Source organism: Papio anubis, chromosome 3 (genome assembly GCF_008728515.1).
Source record: "Papio anubis isolate 15944 chromosome 3, Panubis1.0, whole genome shotgun sequence".
Lineage (NCBI taxonomy): Eukaryota > Metazoa > Chordata > Mammalia > Primates > Cercopithecidae > Papio > Papio anubis.
The window spans coordinates 70,016,714-70,038,985 of record NC_044978.1 but is presented as its reverse complement, the minus strand read 5'-3'; the positions used below and the strand labels follow the sequence as shown (position 1 = coordinate 70,038,985).

Sequence of the window (22,272 nt, the reverse complement as noted above, 5' to 3'; positions counted from 1 at the left end):
ATTTTTAGTTGTCAAACCCAATGCACATCCTGGCCCTTATTTTATGTCATTGTACCATTGACATTGCTATGGGAGCTTACACCATCCTCCTATATGTAATTAATAACTGATGTCTGGCTTATCTGTTTAGTAATAGATGTATGTGTTTAACGGTGCCAGTAAATGTAGGGTGCTAATTCCTTCCTCACCAGTGGGGTGCGTGAGACGCTATTGAAACAATTGGCAGCACAAATGGAATGGACCAACCCTCATGCAGGACACCAGCTCAACTTGATCTACCTGCTGTCGGCTGATGGTTCCGTAACACATCAGCAGTCACCTGGGTCAGAACCATGAGCTGACGATGGGCCTTCCCTTTGGTCTGCACAGTGTTTTGTGGTCTTCAGGTGTTGTCATCTTCTCCCATACTAAAAAGCTCTCATCTCCTAGACATGAATGTTTAATTGCACCCCAGCATGACATTTGACCTGTGCTTAGCAGGCAGTTTTGAGGCCCTGGCTTATTAATGAACAAAAGCACAGCACATAAGCCAACACTTAAGTCCTAATTAGCAAGAATCAGGCTGTATCTCTGTAGTCCCTGCATCTACTCTGGTCACCATCTCTGTATGCTTAGGGCAGCCATGTCAACATTATTAATTATTGTACACTCCAAGACAATAGTTATTATGTAGGCAGAAGTAGTGGTCTTGTTTGTTTCTTGTGCTGCTGCTCCCCTTGCCGCTGTCCCATACACCCTCCCGACGAGGTATACATCTATGGTGCCTCATGGTTCAGGCACTGATGAGTAAAGAAAATGGGAAGAAAGAGTTTGATATTAGCCCCTACCGAAGCATATGAAGAAGCGTCTCAGCTGCTTTCATTGAAAAATTCCTAGCGAGTGTGTGGGCTTTTCTGATCACTGCTGCTTCTCAGCATGTCAAAAGTCTAATCTTCGGACTGCAAGTCTTGACGGCCTTAGACATAATGGCCTTACTGCATGTGGAGCTAACCCCAGGAAGATGGAGTGGCACTCTCTGGAGGATTAGGTGGTCTCCTCCAATGTGGGTTGGTGGGCTCCTGAACTCTTTCCTTTAACCATGCAGAGTCTACACTGCCGGTGATCATGTGCCACAACTCTATAGATGCAGAAACTCAAAATATTCAAAATATTCTGAAACAGTTTCCGTTGAAAGGAAAGAGAAAAGCAGTCAGGTGCCATGCTCTGGTCAAGAGAACTAGTAGATGGCTCACAAGAACACTCTGTCGCTACTGTCTGTGCCTCTGTCACAACAAACATCCTGATCCTTCAGTTGTAAGGGTGCAGGGCCATTTTCCTCCTTTTCTTACTGGTAGTTCTCAAGATAACTGTATGATATGCTGGGAATGCAATATCCTGATAATCAGGTGACATTGGTCAGAACAGCCCAGGCTCTTATAGTCCCTGCTCGAAACAGAATGGCCTTTAATGCTTGTGTCCAGCAAACCACATCCCGGGAGAAAACCCAAGGTGGGCTGCTTTCTAGGGTCCCTCAGTTGTAGTGCAAGTGAAGCATTTATGGTCAAAACTCCATCCATCTGCTCTGGGTAGCCTTCCTGATCTTGTGGTAGTGGTTCATATTGAATCCTAGACTTCTGTTGTCTTTTGTTTGCTATTTGTAAGTAATACATTCACTTCATGGAATTTATGTATGAATGTGTTTGGTCTCATTGTACTCAGAAAAGTTGGTAGCCATTGCACAGTGAACCCGCTTCATAATTGGTGAAAACACCTATGGCCCCCTTGTGCCACAGCAAGGAGGTTAATTCAGCCAAACATAAACTTCATGTTCGTAAAACCGTGTAGCACAATTATTGCCATGTGGGAGGCCTTTAACAATGGTGATGCTGATTTGAAGAACTCTGAAGGAAGAAATGTACACAAATGGGTTGGGTAAATGGGAGGCCCTCCTAACTTAAAGCAACCCTTACTCCCCTCCACCTAAAAAGAGTGGAGAGGCCGGGCGTGGTGGCTCAGGCTTGTAATCCTAGTACTTTGGGAGGCCGAGGTGGGCAGATCACAAGGTCAGGGGTTCAAGACCAGCCTGACCAACATGGGGAAGCCACATCCCTACTAAAAATACAAAAATTAGCCGGACGTGGTGGCGGGCACCTGTAATCCCAGCTACTTGGGAGGCTGAGGCAGGAGAATCGCTTGAACCTGGGAGGTGGAGGTTGCAGTGAGTCGAGACCATGCCACTGCACTCCAGCCTGGGTGACAGGGCAAGACTCCATCTCAGGGGGAAAAAAAAAAAAGTGGATAAGAACTGAAACAAGTTTAAAATTTCACCTAATTGGAAATGCAAAGTTTACAAAAATAATATTTAAAATAAAAGGTTAAATGAGTGCTCATTGAATTTTATGCCTCCACAAAATAGGTTGTGAATTAACTTCCACATTTGTTGAAAGCCACCAAAGTTGGTAAGCCTCTGTGTCTGAAATTCACATGTGGCTCAAATAAGAATTATAGCTGGGGATACCCCAAAGTTTAAATATTGTATCCCCTATGATATTATGAGGAATTACTGTATATAAAACAGGTTGTCTTCCTTTAACTCTGAAAATCATATTATCTTGTCTAAATTCTCCATAACGCATCACTCTGCAGTAGTATCCTATGGTGGACATAGGTTTCCTGACCAATGAGCACTAAAATTAAGTGTGCGACTCACCTATGTTCTTATCAAAATGGAAATCCCCAAATCGCACCAGTTAGAATAACATGACAGAATGTCAGATTTTTGGAATAGATAAGTTTTCTGTAAGGTTATTAGGTATTGATTCCATTTTATTAATAGATATAAATATATTTAGATACCTATTTCTCCTGTGTTTTAGTATTAATAGGTTGTGTCTTTTAATTCATCCAGTTGGTCTAAGTTACCAAGTTTGTGGGTTATGGAGATTGTAATTTTCTTTATTATTTTATCATCCATGGGCTCTCTAATTTAAAGGCCTCTTTTAATTCTTATATTATTAGGTTGGTGCAAAAGTAATTGTGGTTTTGGACCATGAATTTTAAATTTTTGTAACTATGCTGCAACACATCTTTATTAATCAAAATAGAACCCATTACAATGGGCTGGGTGCAGTGGCTCACGCCTGTAATCCCAGCACTTTGGGAGGCTGAGGCGGGGGGATCAGGAGGTCAGGAGTTTGAGACCAGCCTGATCAACATGATGAAATCCCGTCTCTACTAAAAACACAAAAATTAGCTGGGCGTGGTGGCATGTGCCTGTAATCCCAGCTACTCAAGAGGCTGAGGCAGGAGAATCTCTTGAACCCAGGAGGCAGAGGTTGCAGTGAGCCGAGATTGCACCTTTGTACTCTGGCCTGGGCAACAGAGTGAGACTCTGTCTAAAAAAAAAAAAAAAAAAAAAAAGAAACCATTACAATGAACACATTTTTGCCAATGAGAAATAAACTTGTTTATTCCATGCTTTCAGGGTTCGATGAATTCTTGGAAAGCATTTTCTGCAACCTGCTGGTTGTGTAAGTGTTTTCCCTGCAAAAAGTTGTCAAGATGCTTAAAGAAGTGGTAGTTGGTTGGCGAGAGGTCAGATGAATATGGCAGATGAGGCAAAACTTCATAGCCCAGTTTATTCAACTTTTGAAGCCCTCGTTGTATGACATGTGGTCAGGCGTTGTGGAGAACTGGGCCCTTCCTGTTGACCAGTGCTGGCTCCAGGTGCTGCAGTTTTCCGTGCATCTCATCGATTAGCTTGGCATGCTTCTCAGATGTAATGATTTCACCAGGATTCAAAAACTGTAGTGGATCAGAAGACCGGCGCTGACCACCAAACAGTGACCATGACCTTTTTTTGGTGCAAGTTTGACTTTGGGAAGTGATTGGGAGCTTCTTCTCAGTCCAACCACTGAGCTGGCTGTTGTATGAAATCCACTTTTTGTGGCATATCACAATCTGATCAAGAAATGGTTCATTGTTGTTTCTTTTTTTTTTTTTTTTTTTTTTTTTTTGAGACGGAGTCCCGCTGTGTCACCCAGGGTGGAGTGCAGTGGCCGGATCTCAGCTCACTGCAAGCTCCGCCTCCCGGGTTTTTACGCCATTCTCCTGCCTCAGCCTCCCGAGTAGCCGGGACTACAGGCGCCTGCCACCACACCCGGCTAGTTTTTTTTTTGTATTTTTTAGTAGAGACGGGGTTTCACCGTGTTAGCCAGGATGGTCTCGAACTCCTGACCTCGTGATCCGCCCGTCTCGGCCTCCCAAAGTGCTGGGATTACAGGCTTGAGCCACCGCGCCCGGCCCATTGTTGTTTCATAGAATAAGAGAAGATAACACTTCAAAAGGATGATTTTTAAAATATTTGGTCAGCTCATGAGGCACCCACTTATCAAGCTTTTTCGACTTTCCAATTGGCTTCAAATGCCGGATGACCATAGAATGGTTGACATTCAATTCTTTGCCAACTTCTCGTGTAGCTGTAAGAGGATCGAAATTAGTGGTTGCTCTCAATTGGTCGTTATCAACTTCCGGTGGCTGCCCACTACGCTCCTCATCTTCAAGGCTCTGGCCTCCTTTGCAAAACTTCTTGAACCACTGCGCTGTACATTAATTAGCAGTTCCTGGGCCAAGTGCATTGATGTTGTGAGTTGTCTTCCCTGCTTTAGGACCCATTTTGAACTCGAATAAGAAAGTCGCTTGAATTTGCTTTTTGTCTGACATCATTTCCATAGTCTAAAATAAATAAGTAATAAGTCATTAGCAAAAAAACAAAGGCAAGAAATGCCTATTAAAATGATGAATAGCATAACCACATTTATTTAAGAGGGTATTCCAGTATCAAACAGCAAATTCCAAGAATGCAAAAACTGTCATTACTTTTGTACTCACCTTATAGTAATTTGCGTGATTTCTTTTTTTCTTTGTTAGCCTGGCTTGATAGTTACCAATTTTGTTGATCTTTATGAAGAAACAGCTATTGTCCTATTGAGTTCTTCTGTTGATTTTCTGTTTTCAGTGCCATTGACTTGTCATCTTGTTTTTATTTCTTTTGAGTGAATTTGGCTTATATTGTTCTTTTTTTTTTTTTTGAGACTTAGTCTCGCTCTGTCGCCCAGGTGACCTCGCTCTGTCGCATGAGGTCAGGAGATCGAGACCATCCTGGCTAACACGGTGAAACCCTGTCTCTACTAAAAATACAAAAAATTAGCCGGGTGTGGTGGCAGGCGCCTGTATTCTCAGCTACTCGGGAGGCTGAGGCAGGAGAATAGCTTGAACCGAGGAAGTGGAAATTGCAGTGAGTCGAGATCATGCCACTGCACGCCAGCATGGGTGACAGAGCAAGGCTCTGTCTCAAGAAAAAAAAAAAAAAAACATATTAGCTGGGCCTGGTGGTGCATGCCTGTAATCTCAGCTATTGGGGATGCTGAGGCAGGAGAATTGCTTGAACCGGGACCCGGGAGACGGAGGTTGCAGTGAGCTGAGATCATGCCACTGCACTCCAGCATGGGCTAAAAGGCGAGACTCTGTCTAAAACAAAAAGAAAAAGAAATTATATATATATATATATATGTATGTGTGTATGTATGTATTTGAAGTATTATCCCATGAGAGCAGGTGTTCCAGAAGACCTCATTTAAATACAGAATCTGAATGGGGGCCCATGTCACACCTGCCATTTTTTCAGCTTTGCAGCTGGGCTTTTCTCCTGTGCTGGACTCTGCTGTTTCCCACAAAGTGTTCAGAGAGTCTGCTCTGAATCCTACAACCAGGAGATGAGAAGCACAGAGTGACACCAGCAGGAGAACATAAAGATGCGGTGACAGTTGTCCTCCTCCTGCAGAGTCCAGAGCAGTGCACTCCTACCGCTGGTGCCCTAGCTAAGCCTGGGGGGCAGCATGCCCGATGATAGTCTGGGAGTGCTACAGTCAGGGTCCCCACAATGGGCACCCAGCCTGTGCCCTTGCACTCTGCATGACCGTGGCCATTGCCATCTCAGAGCCCCTGGGTACAGAGCAATGCATCCTACCAGAGCTGCATGTGAGGAAGGAGCACGTGAGTCCTGGGAAAGAGCTGAGGCCCTGCAGGGGGAGGTGGCCAGGATCGAGACCAGATGCCTGTGTGGAGAATCGTCTGTGGGTGTGAGTGGCACTCTGGGGTCAGTGCCCGGGTTCTGCTGCTCCCCCTCCTCAAAGGTCAGGGCCCGAGCAGGGCCTGGCGTGTGTGTGGCACCTGAAACTGCAGGGCCACCACCCAAGTGTGAGGCTGTCACGGGGACCTGAACACGGTATCGTTTGCAGACCCCACCCATCCATTGGCCCCAAATCCTGGCCAGCTTCTGCCCAGGTGAGAGCGTGGAATTTGGAAGGTGGGTGTAAGCTGAAGCCTGTCCCCCAGTGGCTGACATACAGCGGTGACACTCTCTGTGTGGGGGAAAGAAAGAGAGATCAGACTGTTATTGTGTCTATGTAGAAAGACGAAGACATAAGAAAGTCCATTTTGGTCTGTACTAAGAAAAATTCTTCTGCCTTGAGATGCTGTTAATCTGTAACCCTAGCCCCAACCCTGTGCTCACAGAAACATGTGCTATATTGACTCAAGATTTAATGGATTTAGGGCTGTGCAGGATGTGCCTTAGTAAAAATGTGTTTGCAGGCAGTATGCTTGGTAAAAGTCATCGCCATTCTCCAGTCTGGAGTACCCAGGGACACAGTGCACTGCGGAAAGCCTCAGGGACCTCTGCCCAAGAAAGCCTGGGTATTGTCCAAGGTTTCTCCCCACTGAGGCAGCCTGAGATATGGCCTCGTGGGAAGGGAAAGACCTGACTGTCCCCCAGCCTGACACCTGTAAAGGGTCTGTGCTAAGGAGAATTAGTGAAAGAGGAAGGCCTTTTTGCAGTTGATATCAGAGGAAGGCATCTGTCTCCTGCTCATCCCTGGGAATGGAATGTGTCGGTGTAAAACCTGACCATACATTCTATTTACTGAGATAGGAGAAAACCGCCTTATGGCTGGAGGTGAGACATGCTGGCGGCACTACTACTCTTTACTGCACAGAGATGTTTGTGTAAAGTCAAGCATAAATCTGGCCGACGTGCACATCGAGGCACAGCACCTTTCCTTAAACTTGTTTATGACACAGAGTCCTTTGCTCACATGTTTTCCTGCTGACCCTCTCCCCACCACTACCCTGTAGTCCTGCCACATCCCCCTTGCCGAGGTAGTAGAGATAGTGATCAATAAATACTGAGGGAACTCCAGAGACCAGTGCCGGTGCGGGTCCTCCGTATGCTGAGCGCAGGTACCCCTGGGCCCACTTTTCTTCCTCTATACTTTGTCTCTGTGTCTTATTTCTTTTCTCAGTCTCTCATCTCCACCTTTCGAGAAATACCCACAGGTGTGGAGGGGCAGGCCCACTTCACTCTGAGGCCGCTCTTGCCCTCACCTAGCTCTCTCATACCTGGGATTCTAAGGGGTCTGCCCCAGGGTTGCATGTCCACTGCCAATCAGAGATGAGCACGTCAATGCCTCCTGGATGTGGGGCTACTGGTGGTCAAGGCCTGGCAGTATGTGGAGGGTCTTCTCAGAGGGGCCATGGGGCCAGAGAATGGGATGGGGCGCTAACTCTACCCTGCACAGGAACCGCAGCCTCCAGCCAAGCCGGCCCAAGTATTCCAGGTGCTGTCCACCCTGCATGCACACTGCCAGGCTCCAAGTGGCCTGGCAGAGAGGGATGGCCTGGTGGGCAGCTGAGAAGCCAGAATGAAGGGGGTGTGCACTGCCATCCGCAGTCTGGCAGCCATGAGCAGGGAGGCTGTTGCCTGGTGAGTGAGGGGGATTGGGGAAGAGCAGGCAGCCCAGTCAGCCTGATTTACTAGTGAATGAACTGTGGGCAGAGCCGCTCCTGGCTGAGGGCTGGGGTTGGGGCAGTCTGTTTGGATCTCCTGGGCTCCAGGCTGCTAGCTGCCTGCCCAGGGTCTGAATGTTCTACTGTGACCTGTTTCCTCACCTGGCCCAGAGGACAGATAGGGAAGGCTTGTTTTGAGGATTAGGCAGGGTAATTCTAGTAAGCCCTCATTAGCTTGCCTATCCTCCAGGTCTTTTTGATCTCTTTTTTCTCTTCTTTGTTATGAAACTCTGGAGAATTGTCCTCCAGCATGTCTTCAGCTGGGGAGGTGGAAAGGCTGGACCTTGCCCTTGGCTTCAGGGCCCCTTCTGGGTGCCCCCTCCTCCTGGGGTTTTTAAAAGCATATACTTAGCAACATGCCCTGTAGCTGAGAGAGCTGCAGAGAACCTCCTGCGTGTCCAAACCAGAACACTTTGTTCCCTGACCCCAGGCCCTCATCACACCCCAAAGCCCAAATACTTTCAGGTGGCCAGCTTCAGACAAGAGTCTGAACTCAATGCTTGTTTTCTGGGGTCTACACAGGCCCGTATGATGAGGCTACCTCCATTCTACCCCTGTGCCTCCCCCAATCCATTAGGGGCCTCAACTCCAGTGATCCCTAACAGGGAACAAGGTTCCCCAGGCAGGGAATGCAGCCCTCCCCAGGATGCTGGCCTGGCCATGTCCCAATGGACATCAGTCCTGGAGCAAGAGGTCCAAGGCAGGGAGTTCCATCCCCCATTTCACCAGGTGTGGTGACCTTTCTGGGTTCCTAGCCTTCAAGATGGGATTTTTACACTGTGCCACAGTGGGGGAGAGCGAGGCACAGGGCCGGTGAGTTTGGGAAAGAAAGAAAACCTCTGTGACTAGGAAACGTGTCCCTTGCCCAGCACAGCCGCTCCAGGATAGCACCCTTTGGGACGTACCGCTGAGCTGTTCTTGGCACGTGGCATGGCACTGTGGTGGAGGTCAGCAGCTTGTGGAGTTGGGGGTGGGGGTGCTGGCAGGAGCAGGTAATTCTGGACCCACCATGGGGAGGAAGGGGACATTGCCCCTTTCCCCACACCTTGGGCACAGCAGGAATTTTCTTCTTTGATGTGTGTAGGCACCAATGCCTAGGTGGGTGTGGGTGCGTCCTCCCCTTTTGTTGATGAAGAACCTTCCTGCAGACGTTGGGGTGGGTATGGGCACCACGTGTGCCTGGCAGCAGGGTGGGGCCTGCGGAGGTTTGGCTACTATATGTCCCGCTGCCACCTCCCCAGGGGAAGCAGACCCTGTGCCCTTAGTGCCCCTCATACCCAGTCCCTCACATTCATCACTTGGCATCCCCCTGCTTGATTCTCCCAACTCAGCCCCTGCCAGGTTTCTCCAGGCCCTGTGGACCCTGGGATGGGATCAAAGGAGGCAGCAACTGTGCTGCCTGCCTCTGCCTGAAGTCAGGGATCCCTGGCCGCTACTGGCATCTGGTGGGCAGGGTAGGTGGGGAGGTCAGGGGTCAGCTTTTCCACTCCCCAGCCTGCACTGGCTAAGTCACCATGTGTAACTGGCCTGGAGGCTGATCTGTGTGCTCCACAGTCCCTTGATGCATTGTATTGAAGCCAATCCTTGTGTGAATGACATGACCTGTTGTTACCGCACAGATCAAACCAGAACCAAAGGACTGTTGTGCTTGGGCCCAGAGCCTGGGGCTGAGGCTGCCGTGACCACCCTGTTCTCTTCCTTCTGGGGTCCCCAGGAAGCTCCTAGGACTGAATGATCCCCACAAAACACAGTGGCCAGGATGGGAAGGCTGGAGGTCAACTCCCCCCGTCCCTGCCACCACAACCAAGAGGCCCCCATGGAGGTTGGCTCTAAGCTGTGGGTCCCTGTGGGATGCAGGCTCCCACGGATACTTCAGGGGATGAGCATGGGTCTTCCTGGCTGACAGGAGGCTGGTGGGCACTGGGTGTGTGGGGCCTGTGTAGGTGGGTTGGACAGCACTGGGCCTAGCCAGGGAGCCAGGGACTGGTGTGGCCAAAGTGGGCAGCAATATGTTGCCTGAACCAAAACTACAGTGCAACCAGCCCAGCTGGTAGGGAGAAGGAGGTCTGCCTAGCAGGACCATCCACCCCTGTGCTAGCCCCAAGCCCAGACTGCCTGCCTATACTGGACATTGCCTGGTCCAGGAGGCCTGGGCATGATGGTCAGGTGGTGTGTCCCTGGGTTCCAGGCCTTGGTGGTCCCTTGGGAGCTGAGCATCCTCTGGGCAGGAGGAGGGCCCACGGTCCACTGTTTGCATCTGTCCCTGGGGGTGTGCCCCCACCTCAGCTTCTCAGCCTTCACAGGGACGTGGCCAGGGCTCCTCACCTGCTCTGTGGCTCCAGCTGTGATCAGCTCACTGGGTGACTCTGACAGCTTCCTCCCCAAAGCTTGGGTCCTCCTCTGTGGAAATGGGGTGTCCCAGGCCCCCTGCAGGCAGGAACCCACCCCCAGCTCCTCTGGTGGGCCCTCCTGGGCTTTCTTACCTATTGGCTCGTAAGACCCGGTTGGCCAAACTTGGTGTCCTATTTTTATTTTGGCCTTTTTCTTAGTGTGTGTTTTCTGTAACTACTGCTGTGTAGAGCTTCTATGAGTTTTAGGTAGAGAATCTTGCCCACCCAGAGGTCTGTCCCCCCCTAGAGAGCCTCCACTTCGGCCCCCCTGGCTCGTCCTGCCTGTGCTCCGCTTGGTGTGAATGTTGAGTGTGATCGACCCGCATGGCTGCTTGACCCTGCATCTCCTTCCTTCTTGTTGCTGAGGCCAGTTCTGTTCTCTCTTTCCCTCCCTGAACTGCACTTGAAGCCAAGACGAAGGATGAGAAGTGGTTGCTAAGAAGGACCCTCCTGCAGCGAATCCGCTGTGAGGAGGCTGCGCTGGCCCAGCCTGTCATTTCCTTCTCTAAGCTCGTTCCAGAGGTCGGCAAGGGGCAGCCTGTCCCTGCCTGCTCCTGTGGCCCGTGAATCAAGAATGGATTTTACATTTCCAAATGGTTGAACAAATAAACAAATAACACTTCATGACACTGAGAAGTTTCCCTGTCCATAAGTAAAGTTTTATGGGGGTGCAGTCATGCCCATCTCTTCACAGGCCACCTGCAGAAGGCTGCTGTGGTGCAGCCATGGCAGAGTTGCATCCTTGAGGCAAAGATCAGTTGGCAAAGCTTGAAATACCGACTCCTGGCTCTTTAGGGAAACAGTTTCCAGTCCCTGGTTTAAGGGCTGTGTGGCAGGACCCCAGGATCTTGGTCAGATTTTTCCTTACTCAGGGTCTGCTGTGGCCTTCGCTGGTATGTCTGCAAAGTCTGCATGCTATGGTGTCTCTCATGGGGGCGTTGAGCTCTGCTGTGCTAGATTTCAGGGTGTCTGCCTCATGGTCATCTGTCTCACCAACAGAGACCCTGTGGCCAGATTCAAACTAGCAGGAACAGTTGGTCTTTGGCAGCAGGGATACCTTAGAGCTGAGCTACCACCCACCCTGAGGTGGTCCCATGACACCCACTGTCTGGGTCAAGATTGGGGCAGGGCTGGTGTCCTGAACTGCCCTGCGATGTGGATCGTAATAGCCAATTACTCCCCACTGCAATGTGTGTCCATTATTAGCAGTCTCTTTTGTTCAGGGTATTAGGAACAATTTCACAGGTTGTGTGTACACAGCTGCGATAGGAGAACGAATACCATCCTCTGCACCTCTGGATATTAGGAACCATATCACACAATGGGTGTACACTTTTTGTGAGATTTGAGGTAATGTCCTCCTGTGTTTCCCCGAATATTCGGAGAAATATCACAGGGCGGCTGTACACCCACTACTCTCTTGGCAGGAACATCATACTTTACCTACTGGAAATTAGGAGCAATATCACAGACTGGGTGTCAAACCACCGTCATATTGGAAGTGATATCATGCTCTCCCCCCACAAGTTATGAGGAACAATATCACAGGGGGGTGTGTACCTTCTCCGGTAGTGGGAGTAGTATCATCATCTCTTCCTTTAGATGACAGGAACAATGTCACAGGGTGGGTGTACACCCGGTGTGTCTTTGGAAGCAATGTCATTCTGTCTTCTAGGTTTTATGATTCATACCACAGGCGGAGTGTACACCCCTTGTTATATTGGATGGAATCTCGTCCTCTTTCAACCTGTATCTTTAGAACAGTATCCCATGGGGCTGTCCATCCCTTCAATATTGGTACTAATACCATCTTCTCTTTTCCTGGTTAGAAGAAACTATCACAGGAGGGGTGTACACCCCTTGTAATATTGGTAGTAAGATCACCTCTCCCCTGTGGTTATTAAGGACAAAATCCCAGGGTAGCTGTACGGTTCCTACTTTATTGGGAGTAATATCATGCACTCACCCCATGGATATCAGGAACTATATCACTGAAGAGGTGTACACCCCCTTCGATATTGTCAGCCATGTCATCTTCTTCCCGCCTGGATATTAGGAATGATACCCCGGGGTTGGGGGCAGTGTACACCCACTGAGATATCAAAAGTAAAATCAGCCTCTTTCCCGCTGGATATTAGGAACTATATCACAGGTGTGTGTGCACCTTCTGGGATATTGAGAGTACTATCCGCCTCCACCCCGCTGCATATTAGGAACAATATACGGGGGGAAGGGTGGTTACACCCCCTGAGATGTTGAGAGCAATATTCTTCTCTTTCCCCTGTACATTAGGAACTACATCACAGGGGTCTGTACACCTTCTGCGATATTGGGATTAATGTTATCCTCTCCCCCACTAAATGTCAAAAACAATATCACAGAAGGGTGCACACCCCATGTGATATGGCCAGTTATATCATCGTCTCTACCTTTGGATACTAGGAACAACATCACAGAGGGTGTGTACACTCCCCTGGGATATTGGGCATAACGTTATCCTCTCTTCCCCTGGATATTAGGAACGATATCCCTGGTGGTGGGAGGTGGAGTGCATTAAGAACAATTTCACTGGGTGGGTGTACACCCCCTGCGATATTGGGTGTAGTATCATCCTCTCTTCCTACAATATTAAGAACAGTATCACAGGAGGGGTGTACAGCCACAGTCCCTGCGTTATTGGGAGCAATAGCATCTTCTCCCCCTCTCGATATAAGGAACAATATCCCAGGGTGGGTGTACATCCCCTGTGATATTGGACATAATGCCATTGTCTGCCAATGTGGATATTGGGCATAGTGTCACAGCGGGGTGTACACCTTCCTCGATATTGGGAGTAATATCATCCTCTCCTCTCAGGATTATAGGCAAAATATCGAAGGGGTTTTACAAGTCGTGCAGTATGGGCAGTAATATCATCCTCTCCCCACCTAGATGTTAGGAACGATATCACAGGCGGCTGTACACTTCTTGCTGCGATATTGGGAGTCATATCATCCTCTCCCATCATGGATATTAAGAACAATATTACAAAGGAGGTGTACACCCCCTGCGATATTGAGAGTAATATTATGTTCTCCCCTTTGGGATATTAGGAACAATATCGCAGGAGGTGTGTACAACCCCTGCGATATTGGGAGTAATATCATCCTCTCCCCCTGAATGAAAGAAACAATATCACAGGAGAATGTGCACCCCCTGTGATATTGGGAGTCATATCATTTTCTCTCCCTCTGGATACTCGGAACAATATCACAGTGGGTGTGTACACCCCCTGCGATATTGCCACTAGTATCATTGTCTCCCTCCCAGGATATAGGGAACCATATCACAAGGAGGTGTACACCCCCTGCGATATTGGGAGTGATATCGTCCTCTCCCTCCCTGGATATTAGGAACAATATCACTAGGGAGTGTACACCTCCTGCAATATTGAGACTAATATCATCCTCTCGCCCCCTGGATTTTAGGAACCATATCACAGGGGTGGTGTCCCCTGCGAAATTGAAAGAAATATCATCCTCTCCACCTTTGGATGTTAGGGACAATATCACGGGGAGGTCTACGCCCCCTGCGATATTGGGAGTCATATCATCCTCTCCCACCCGGATATAAGGAACAAGACGACCGAAGGGATGTACATCCACTGCCATAGTTTCAATAATGTCATCCTCTACCCCCTATTAGGAATAACATCATAGAGGGGTGTACACTTTCTTCGATATTGGGAGTAATATCATCCTCTCCCCGCCGGATATCAGGAACAAGTCTATTAATTAATATTAATAAATATAAGAAAAATTAATAGTAATCATCGATATTAATAATCACAATAAAGATAGTAAAAATTAATACTGGTTAACAATGTTAACGATTAGTATTAATAACAGTAATATCACTTAATAATAAAATGATATCAATAATTAATGTTACTTAAATCAATACTAAGTGATGTTGGTAATAAAATAATATTAAGAACTAATAATATTGTTAAATGACAATAATAATTTTAAGCGTGCATAATCGTATATTTAAAATAATATCCATAATTAATAATAGTATCCTATTAATAGTATCATTGATAATTATTAAAATCGATCATTGATGTTTAATAATTAATCATATTATTACTCCTAATACCACAGGGGGTGTACAGCTACCTGTGATGTTGTTCCTAATATCCAGGGACGGAGAGCATGATTTTAGTTTTAATATCGCAGTAGGGGTACACTCACCCTGTGACACTGATCCTAATATCTAGGAGGGTAGAGTATGACATGACTCCCAACATAGCAATGAATGGACAGCCACCCAGTGATACTGCTCCTAATATTCACGGAAGAAGCGTATGATATTACTCCCAATATCACAAGGAGGGCACAGCTCTTCTGTGATATTGTTCCTAGTATCTGGAGGGGGAGAGGATGATAATAATTCCAGTATCGCAGGCTGTGTTCACCCGCCCTGTGATATTGTTATTAATATCCTGGAAGGGAGAGGATGATATTACTCCCTGTAGAGCAGGAGGCATACACCCAGCTTGGGATATTGTTCCTAATATCCATGGAGGGGAGAGGCTGATATTACTCCCAATATGGCAGGGGGTGTACATCCACCCTGTGATATTCTTCTTAATATTCCAAGGCCGAGAGGTTGATATTACTCCCAGTATCGCAGACACTGTACACCCCCGTGTGATACTCTTCCTGATATCCGGAAGGTGAGAAGATGGTATTAATCCCCATATCGCAGGAGGTGAACACTCACTCTGTGATATCTTTCCTAATATGCAGGGAGAGAGAGGATAATATTATTCCCAATATTGTAGAAGATGTACACGCCCCCCCCGTGATATTGTCCTTAATATTCCAAGGCACAGAAGACGATGTTACTCCCAATATCGCAGAAAGTGTACACCCCCCAGTGATGTTGTTCCCATGATCCAGGAGGGAAGAGGATGATATTACTTTCAATATCGCAGGGGGTGTACATGCCCCTGGTGATACTGTTCCTAATTTCCACCTGGGAGAGGATGATATTACTCCCAATATCACAGGGGTTATAAACACTCCTATATTGTTCCTAATATCCAGGCGGGGAGAGGATGATATTCCTCCCTATATTGCAGAGGGTGTACATCCGTCTTTGATACTGTTTGTAATGTCTAGAGGGGGAGATGATATTACTCACAAAATCGTAAACACGCTGTGTGTCCACTGTGGATCCTAATATCCAGGGAGAGATATTACTCCCCAAGTCGCGGGGGGTGTCCACCCCGCCTGTCACATTGTTTCTTATACCCAAGGAGGAGAGGATGATATCGCTACCAATATTGAAGTGTACACGCCTCCTGTGATATGGTTCCTAATATCCACGTTGGGAGAGGATGATATTACTCTCAATATCACAGGGGTTGTCCATCCCGCCTGTGATATTGTTCCTACTATCCAGAAAAAGAGAGAATGATATTACTCCCAATAGTGCAGGGGTTGTCCCCCACCCACCATGTGATATTGCTCTCAAGAGCTAAAGAAAGAGAAAATAATATTATTCTTTGTACTGCAGGGAGTGTACACCCAACTGTGATATTGTGAGGCACCCCCCGCGATGTGGGGAGAAATAGCCACCCCCTCTTCCCTGCTGGCTATTACGATCCATGGTGGACTCAGCCTGTTTACGATAGTATAATATCATCTGCCCCTCTGGAAATTATGAACTCTTTCACAGACGGGTGTACACCCTCAGTGTGTACACCCTCAGAGGGTGTACACCTGTCTGTATTGGGAGTAATATCATCCTCTTCCTCCCTGAATATTAAGAATAGTATCCCAGCAGTGTTTCTACTCCCTGCGATGTTGGGTGTCATATCCTCCTCTCCCACGTGGAAATTAGAAACAATATCACTGGAGGTGTGTACGCCTTCTGTGATATTTAAAGTAATATCATCCCCTTCCCTCCAGGATTATGGGAACAATATCCCTGGGGGGTGTACACTTTGTGCCATATATGTAGTAATATACCCTCGGCCTTGGAACATTATGAAAGACCATCTCACACGGGGGTGTACAACCCTTGCTGCGATATTGGGAATGTGATTATCCTCTTTCGCCCCTGCATATTTGGAAAAATGTCAGAGTGAGTGTACCCCTCCTGTGATATGGGGATGAATATCCTCTTCTTCTTTTCTGGATATTAGAAAGAATATCACACGGGGGTTTGCACTTTCTTCGATATCTGGAGTCATGTCATCCTCTCCTGTTTTGAATGCCAAGAACAATATCTCGGGGGGATGTACACCCCTTGCCGTATTGGGAGTAATATTACGCTCTCCCCCCCTTGATATTAGGAACAAAATCCCTGCGTGAGTGTACAGCTCCTACTGTATGGAAAGTCTTACCGTCCTGTCCCTTCCTGGATTTTAGGAACAGTATCACAGGGTGGGTGTACACAGCCTGCGATTTTTTAGCCACTAAAAATCTTTAAAAAAAAAAAAGTTTTATTAGTTCTTTATGGTCAGGAAGGAAGATTACTTCTTTAAATATAACTAAAGCTCTGGCACTCTCTAGTGGTTAGAGAATCTAAAATATTGTTCTACAGGAGCTTATACTTTACTTCTTCCTTTAGTTTTATGAATTAGACATAACCTAGGTACACTGCCCCGCATGAAGAAGGCTTGTCTAGTGGCAAAATAATGAAATCAGAAATTCTGCTTTTACTGATGCTTTCACACGTCTAGACTAGAAGCACTGAGATACAGTGGTGTTGGATTCTGTGAAGGCATTTTCTTAGCTATTACCAGATGAACTAAATTAAGAAATGTTAACTGTAAAAACTCAGACGAACCAAACCTGCTGGGTGAGGGAATTCCTGTCTCTAATGCTTCCAGATAGCCCATTTGACTTACAAGAGTAGATTTGAGACCTTTATACATTTAAATTCAAAAAGAGAACTAAGGAATAGACCCTTGATTTGCAACTAGACAGATCTGGGCTCAAATCCAGCTCATGCCATTTGGTCAAGTATTCAGCTCCAAGCCTCAGCTCCTCATGTAGCATCAGGCTGGTAATAATCACCCTCCAAAGAGTCATTATTGACTTGAAGTGAGAAGGAGATGGAAAACATAGCCCCCAAACTGGCAGCAAAGAGTATTAATAAAAGGAAGACTATTACTGAGAAGAGTCTAGGCTAAGGAAAGGATTACTTTTCTTCAGCTAATAGGATCACAGGTTAGCTTGATTAAAGTCTCTCAAACTATTGGGCCCATTCTCCGTGCCTAAAATCCAAACTCCCCTATTAATTCCCCACACTTAAAATTCAGAGTCCCCTAATAATCACACAGTATTCATACTGACTTGTTCACTCTTTTTATTTTTACAAAGCATGGCAAAATGAGGAAACCACTAACAGGTGAAGAATCTGCACAACGGAAAACCAGCTTGACCATCTCATGACTTTATACAAGAATCGGAGGTAAGTTGTTCCTTTAAAGTGATTTTGTCATAAAAGAGTCATGTGAAATGACTCTCATGATGGAGGAAAGGAAAGAAATGAAATCAACATTCATGGTTATTTAAAATGACTTAAAAGCTAAGCATAATATACATAGTAACTCCTTTTCCGAGTATAAAAATAGTGCCAGAAACTATATTTGTTCAAATATATTGAAAAGGTATAAGAATACAAGTAGATATTAACAGTGGCTAGTGATGCCTCATAAGGTTTTCTTTTCTTAAACTGTAATATAAATTTATATGTTCAACTATTTACATTGCTTTCAACAACATTCATTAAGATATGTTTACACAGGCTTTTAGTAAGTATATGGAATGGTAAAGTGAGCTTTAATACTTTCTTCTTTGCTCTCTATAGTAGAGCAGAAGGGGTCCAAAACCATGCACAATTTAACAGTCCTGAAGAACTGTGTAATCTTTACCTGGCTAGCATATGGAAAAAATAAACTATATACAAGAATACAAAACTCCTAAAGTGTTCTTCAACTATCAACAGGTTAACTAATTCATACTTGCAAGAAGACAGGATGTTTGTTCACTGGTAGATTCTTAGTAAGTTTCAGGTAAAGAAGGTACATAAAATATATGTTATTGATGAAAATGGAAGTGATGCAGTATACCCCATGTTCTCAGGTTAAATCGGCAGTATCAGAAGCTAAGTCTCTTCTCCAGGACCTCCTTCAGGGACTGTGAGCTCCTTGAGGTCACTGCTCTGTCTCCACAGCTGAGCACAGTACCTAACATGTGGCAGGACTCAATAAAAGGCGGGTCAATGTATTTCTGACACAAAACAATTAAATTGTGCCACCTTATTTTGACTACAGTTATTCATAAGAGAGGATAATGATGACGTTTTTTATCCTCTCATTTTAAATCAATCTTGTAAACAAAAGACAATTACCTGTGATAGCCTGTTAAGTTTTAGGAGTACAATCTGGTGAAAAACACAGAAAAAAAACTGTAAATCAAATTGGAACAGGTCTGGTATTTGTTTGCTATGCTGAAAATAAAGGCACTTCACTGCTTGGCAAGAATATATCTGTGACTGAACAGTTTTCTCCAAGAATCCAATATTTCCAGTATATTTTCATATACTTTCTTATCTCTAATACTCCTATTAAATGAAACTATTCTTCAAAATTAAAAGACAGTGATGACAACATCATCATCCTGGGTTTGTACCTTGAAGCAATGTACTCAGTGAGCTCTAAATCTCACATTCACTAGTGATCTGCAAGTGAAGCTGAATAAATATATTCTCTTTGTTCAGTCTTGGAAACTCAGCATTAGAAATGACACATGGGAATAGATCACCTTCTCTTTACGCTAATATCCCATTTCTGACAGTGGTCTCCACCACCCATTGGGCTTATAAAGTAGCTGCCTTCCGTGACATTTTGCTTGAAGACAAAGGCTTTGCTCAAACATAACTCCTTTAAAAAAAGCATAACTTGTCTAGGCACACAGAGGTTAAGTGACTTACATAAATCCTCCCAGGATTGTGATTGGCACAGTCTAATCTACTGAAAAACATAAGGCCAGGCAATTACATAGATATCTTTTAACAAGTTAGTAAAATAGTGGGGTCTTTTCTGGCTAAAAATGGAAATTAAATGGTATCATGTTACTCTCTTATAACTAAACAAACAAAAAATCTAGAACAAGTACTTCTTGCTAGTTATGGGTAATGTAAATATAGAGTAAGGTGAAGGAGGACTATATGTATATTTTTCCAACTTGAGAAGATACTGGAAAGGAAATTAAAAATTATTTGAACCAATTAACCAGCTCTAAAGAAGTATTCTTCTTTGTATGAACTGAAATATCCAACAATAAAATAAAATAGGCATTGCCCAGCTTCTTTTAATGTCTAAACTAGTAAAGTAAAATAAACATGATTCAAAGGCAGACCAAACCATTTCTAATCTAAATATATCTTCTTGCTTATTAAAATGACACACATACAAAGCCTCTAAACACGATCTACTATGTCTTCAAAAAATTTCTCAGTGACACATACTAGAGGGGACCAAACAAACTACTAAAGTATAAGTACATATTTTAGCATAACTGCTAAATCACAATGTAATAAAAAGGTTTATTAAAGATTGCTATTCTTTAAGCAATTTTTCTATACTAAGGATTTATGTATGCATGCATAAGTATACACCTGTATGTATATATAGCTATTATTTTAGTGATAGTCTGTGTATTTTACATACCAGTGCCACCAAGGGGCAACCTTACAAATTTTATGTGTATGGCAAAAAAATAAAATATCCTGAAAATACAAGTATACAATACATATAGCATTAAACAGTTGGTAACTTCCTAGAGTAACCTTTACCAAATACAAAATAACGGCAATACAATGGGGTTTGCTTCTATTTTTTGTGTTTTTTTTTTAACAAGAATGATAAAAATAAAACTGCATTATGTCAAGATATATATACACACTCAGAATTTTAAAAACTTAAGGAACATATTGAATTTTAGGCAAAATTTAGGGGAATTGGGACACAGATGGAAAACACATTTTGGCAAAAGGTCCTTGAGAATGCTGCATTACCATGTCCTTAAGAAATTTTCTATCCAAATTAGTGATAGAAACTCAGAACAAATATCTTTTTTTGTGGGTTGGAGGTAGAAATTAACAAATCAAGCAAATCTCTCCTTTCTACTCTCCCCAAATCCAAACATTCCTGCATATTTGAAATAAATTTTCCCTTCCTAGACCAGTTGCTTAATTCGTTATCTATTTCTCCAATATTGAATAAATGTGTATTTAGGGGCACACATGTAGAATATTAATCTACTTAAATGGGCTCAAATTCTAAGAAAATGTTAACTATACTAAATGTTATGGGAAGAAAATACCACTGAATATGAATTAAGGGCCAGTGTTTAGCATTCACATCCAGAATTCTCTGGATCTCAGTTGACTTGTCCTGTACATCAAAATATGGCAATTTTTCAATCACAATACTGCTAAATGTTATTCAGGCATAAAGTTTCTTACCCACTGTTCCTCAAATTCATTTTTGACCCTAGTATTGGCAATAGCCCTTTGCTATTTATATAATTAAAACTTTTCTTTAAATTTCAATTGACAGGAAAAAGAGTCATTTTGTACTCTCTTATCTATAGTCACGTCTCACTTCAGGTCAATGCTCCAATTGTCACTTTTATTTTGAAAAGAAAGCTCAGAAGGAAAAAAAAAAAACTCTTAGAGAGATCTTCTGACAGAACATTTTCTTCACTGACAGACATCCAAGGCCATTCCATTTCTAGATCACACTTATCCCTCAATCAAGTCAGTGACTGGATCATCTCCTAAGGTTTCACCTGCTTTGCATCAGGTAGGTGAGATGAAAGTGATTTTATGGGTAGCCTTTAGAAAAATGTACTGCACTGAAATGACAAAGTTCTCTCTGGTCTGTTCTCTCACAAAACAGCCAAGTCAATTAAATAATGTTTTCTTTACAATACAGTTTCATAGTACTTTCCGTTTGTTTCAGAGTGCCTTAACTTTTTAAAAAAGACATTGTTGACAAATACAATTATTTCTCCTTAAAATCCACTCAGCCACCATTTTTCACTATCCTGTGAAGCCTTTAAATGTCACAGAATGTATGTTAATTTGCTCCTAACCTACTTTTGAAAAAGGAAAGATTCCAAACAGTCTTGAAAAAATGGTAATTCAGAAAACACAAAAACCAATTATTTAAAATAGTCCCCAAGCAAAAAAACCTCAGTGCAAGAATACTGCTTACACTTTGCAGTACACGAAATATCACAATCAATGCTTTTATCAATGTGCTAACAGTGGATGTTGTTGATCCTTTCAGTTCAGTAGCATAAAACAAATATACAAAAAATATGTAATAGTGCTCTAAAAACATTCATGCTACACTCTCAAAAGTTGTGCAAAAATAAAAATACAGCAGTGGCAAAGTATATACCAAATACAGACACTATACAGACAGTGTGTAAGAAACTAGGCATATTGCAGAACACACCGTCTCTGTAAACTTCAACTCTGCATGAAATAGGCCACTCAGTTCCGCTTGGCCTGGCCGCTTTCCCCATTAATCAGCATCTTCTCCTGCTGTTCTGCAAGGGCCTGCCATTTCTGCCTGTTCTTTCTGCAGCCATCTAGCAAAGGGAAACAATCCTCTGACACGTGGGTCAGGGCCTAAAGAAAAAAAAGAAAGCAAAGAGCTAGAGGGAAGCCAGGAAATAAGCCCTCTCCCACAGGCCTGTTACAAAGGGCCACTCATTTCATGAGCAGACTCACTGCTGAAATTTTCACAAGCTGTGTGAGCACATACACAGATCATTTACACATGATTCTTCTAAAACACTACAGATAAGGAGTACATGCTGAGAGACAGAGCAAACACACATTCCAAAATAACATTACTGTGCTAGGGAGGCAGATCTGTGTGGAATCCACTTTTAGGGGAAAAAAGCCATTTTGTTTCTGTGTA

The 22,272-nt window shown here is 44.5% G+C and overlaps 1 protein-coding gene and 1 long non-coding RNA gene across 9 annotated transcripts in view; one reads left to right on the top strand and one right to left on the bottom strand.

Annotated features, from left to right (window-relative positions):
- Positions 1-22,272, top strand: part of LOC103884590 — a 63,833-nt gene that overhangs the window by 27,572 nt on the left and 13,989 nt on the right. For all 6 annotated transcript variants that reach the window (XR_004182569.1, XR_004182567.1, XR_004182565.1 and 3 more), the window contains 2 exons: positions 17,651-17,741; positions 21,049-21,141. This is a non-coding gene — a long non-coding RNA (uncharacterized LOC103884590). The remainder of the gene's footprint in view (positions 1-17,650; positions 17,742-21,048; positions 21,142-22,272) is intronic.
- Positions 17,617-22,272, bottom strand: part of PDE5A (phosphodiesterase 5A) — a 128,489-nt gene continuing 123,833 nt past the window's right edge. For all 3 annotated transcript variants that reach the window (XM_003899129.5, XM_003899130.5, XM_003899131.5), the window contains exon 21: positions 17,617-21,977. In XM_003899129.5, coding sequence (XP_003899178.1) covers positions 21,840-21,977 — 138 coding nt within the window. In that variant the 3' untranslated portion in view covers positions 17,617-21,839. The remainder of the gene's footprint in view (positions 21,978-22,272) is intronic.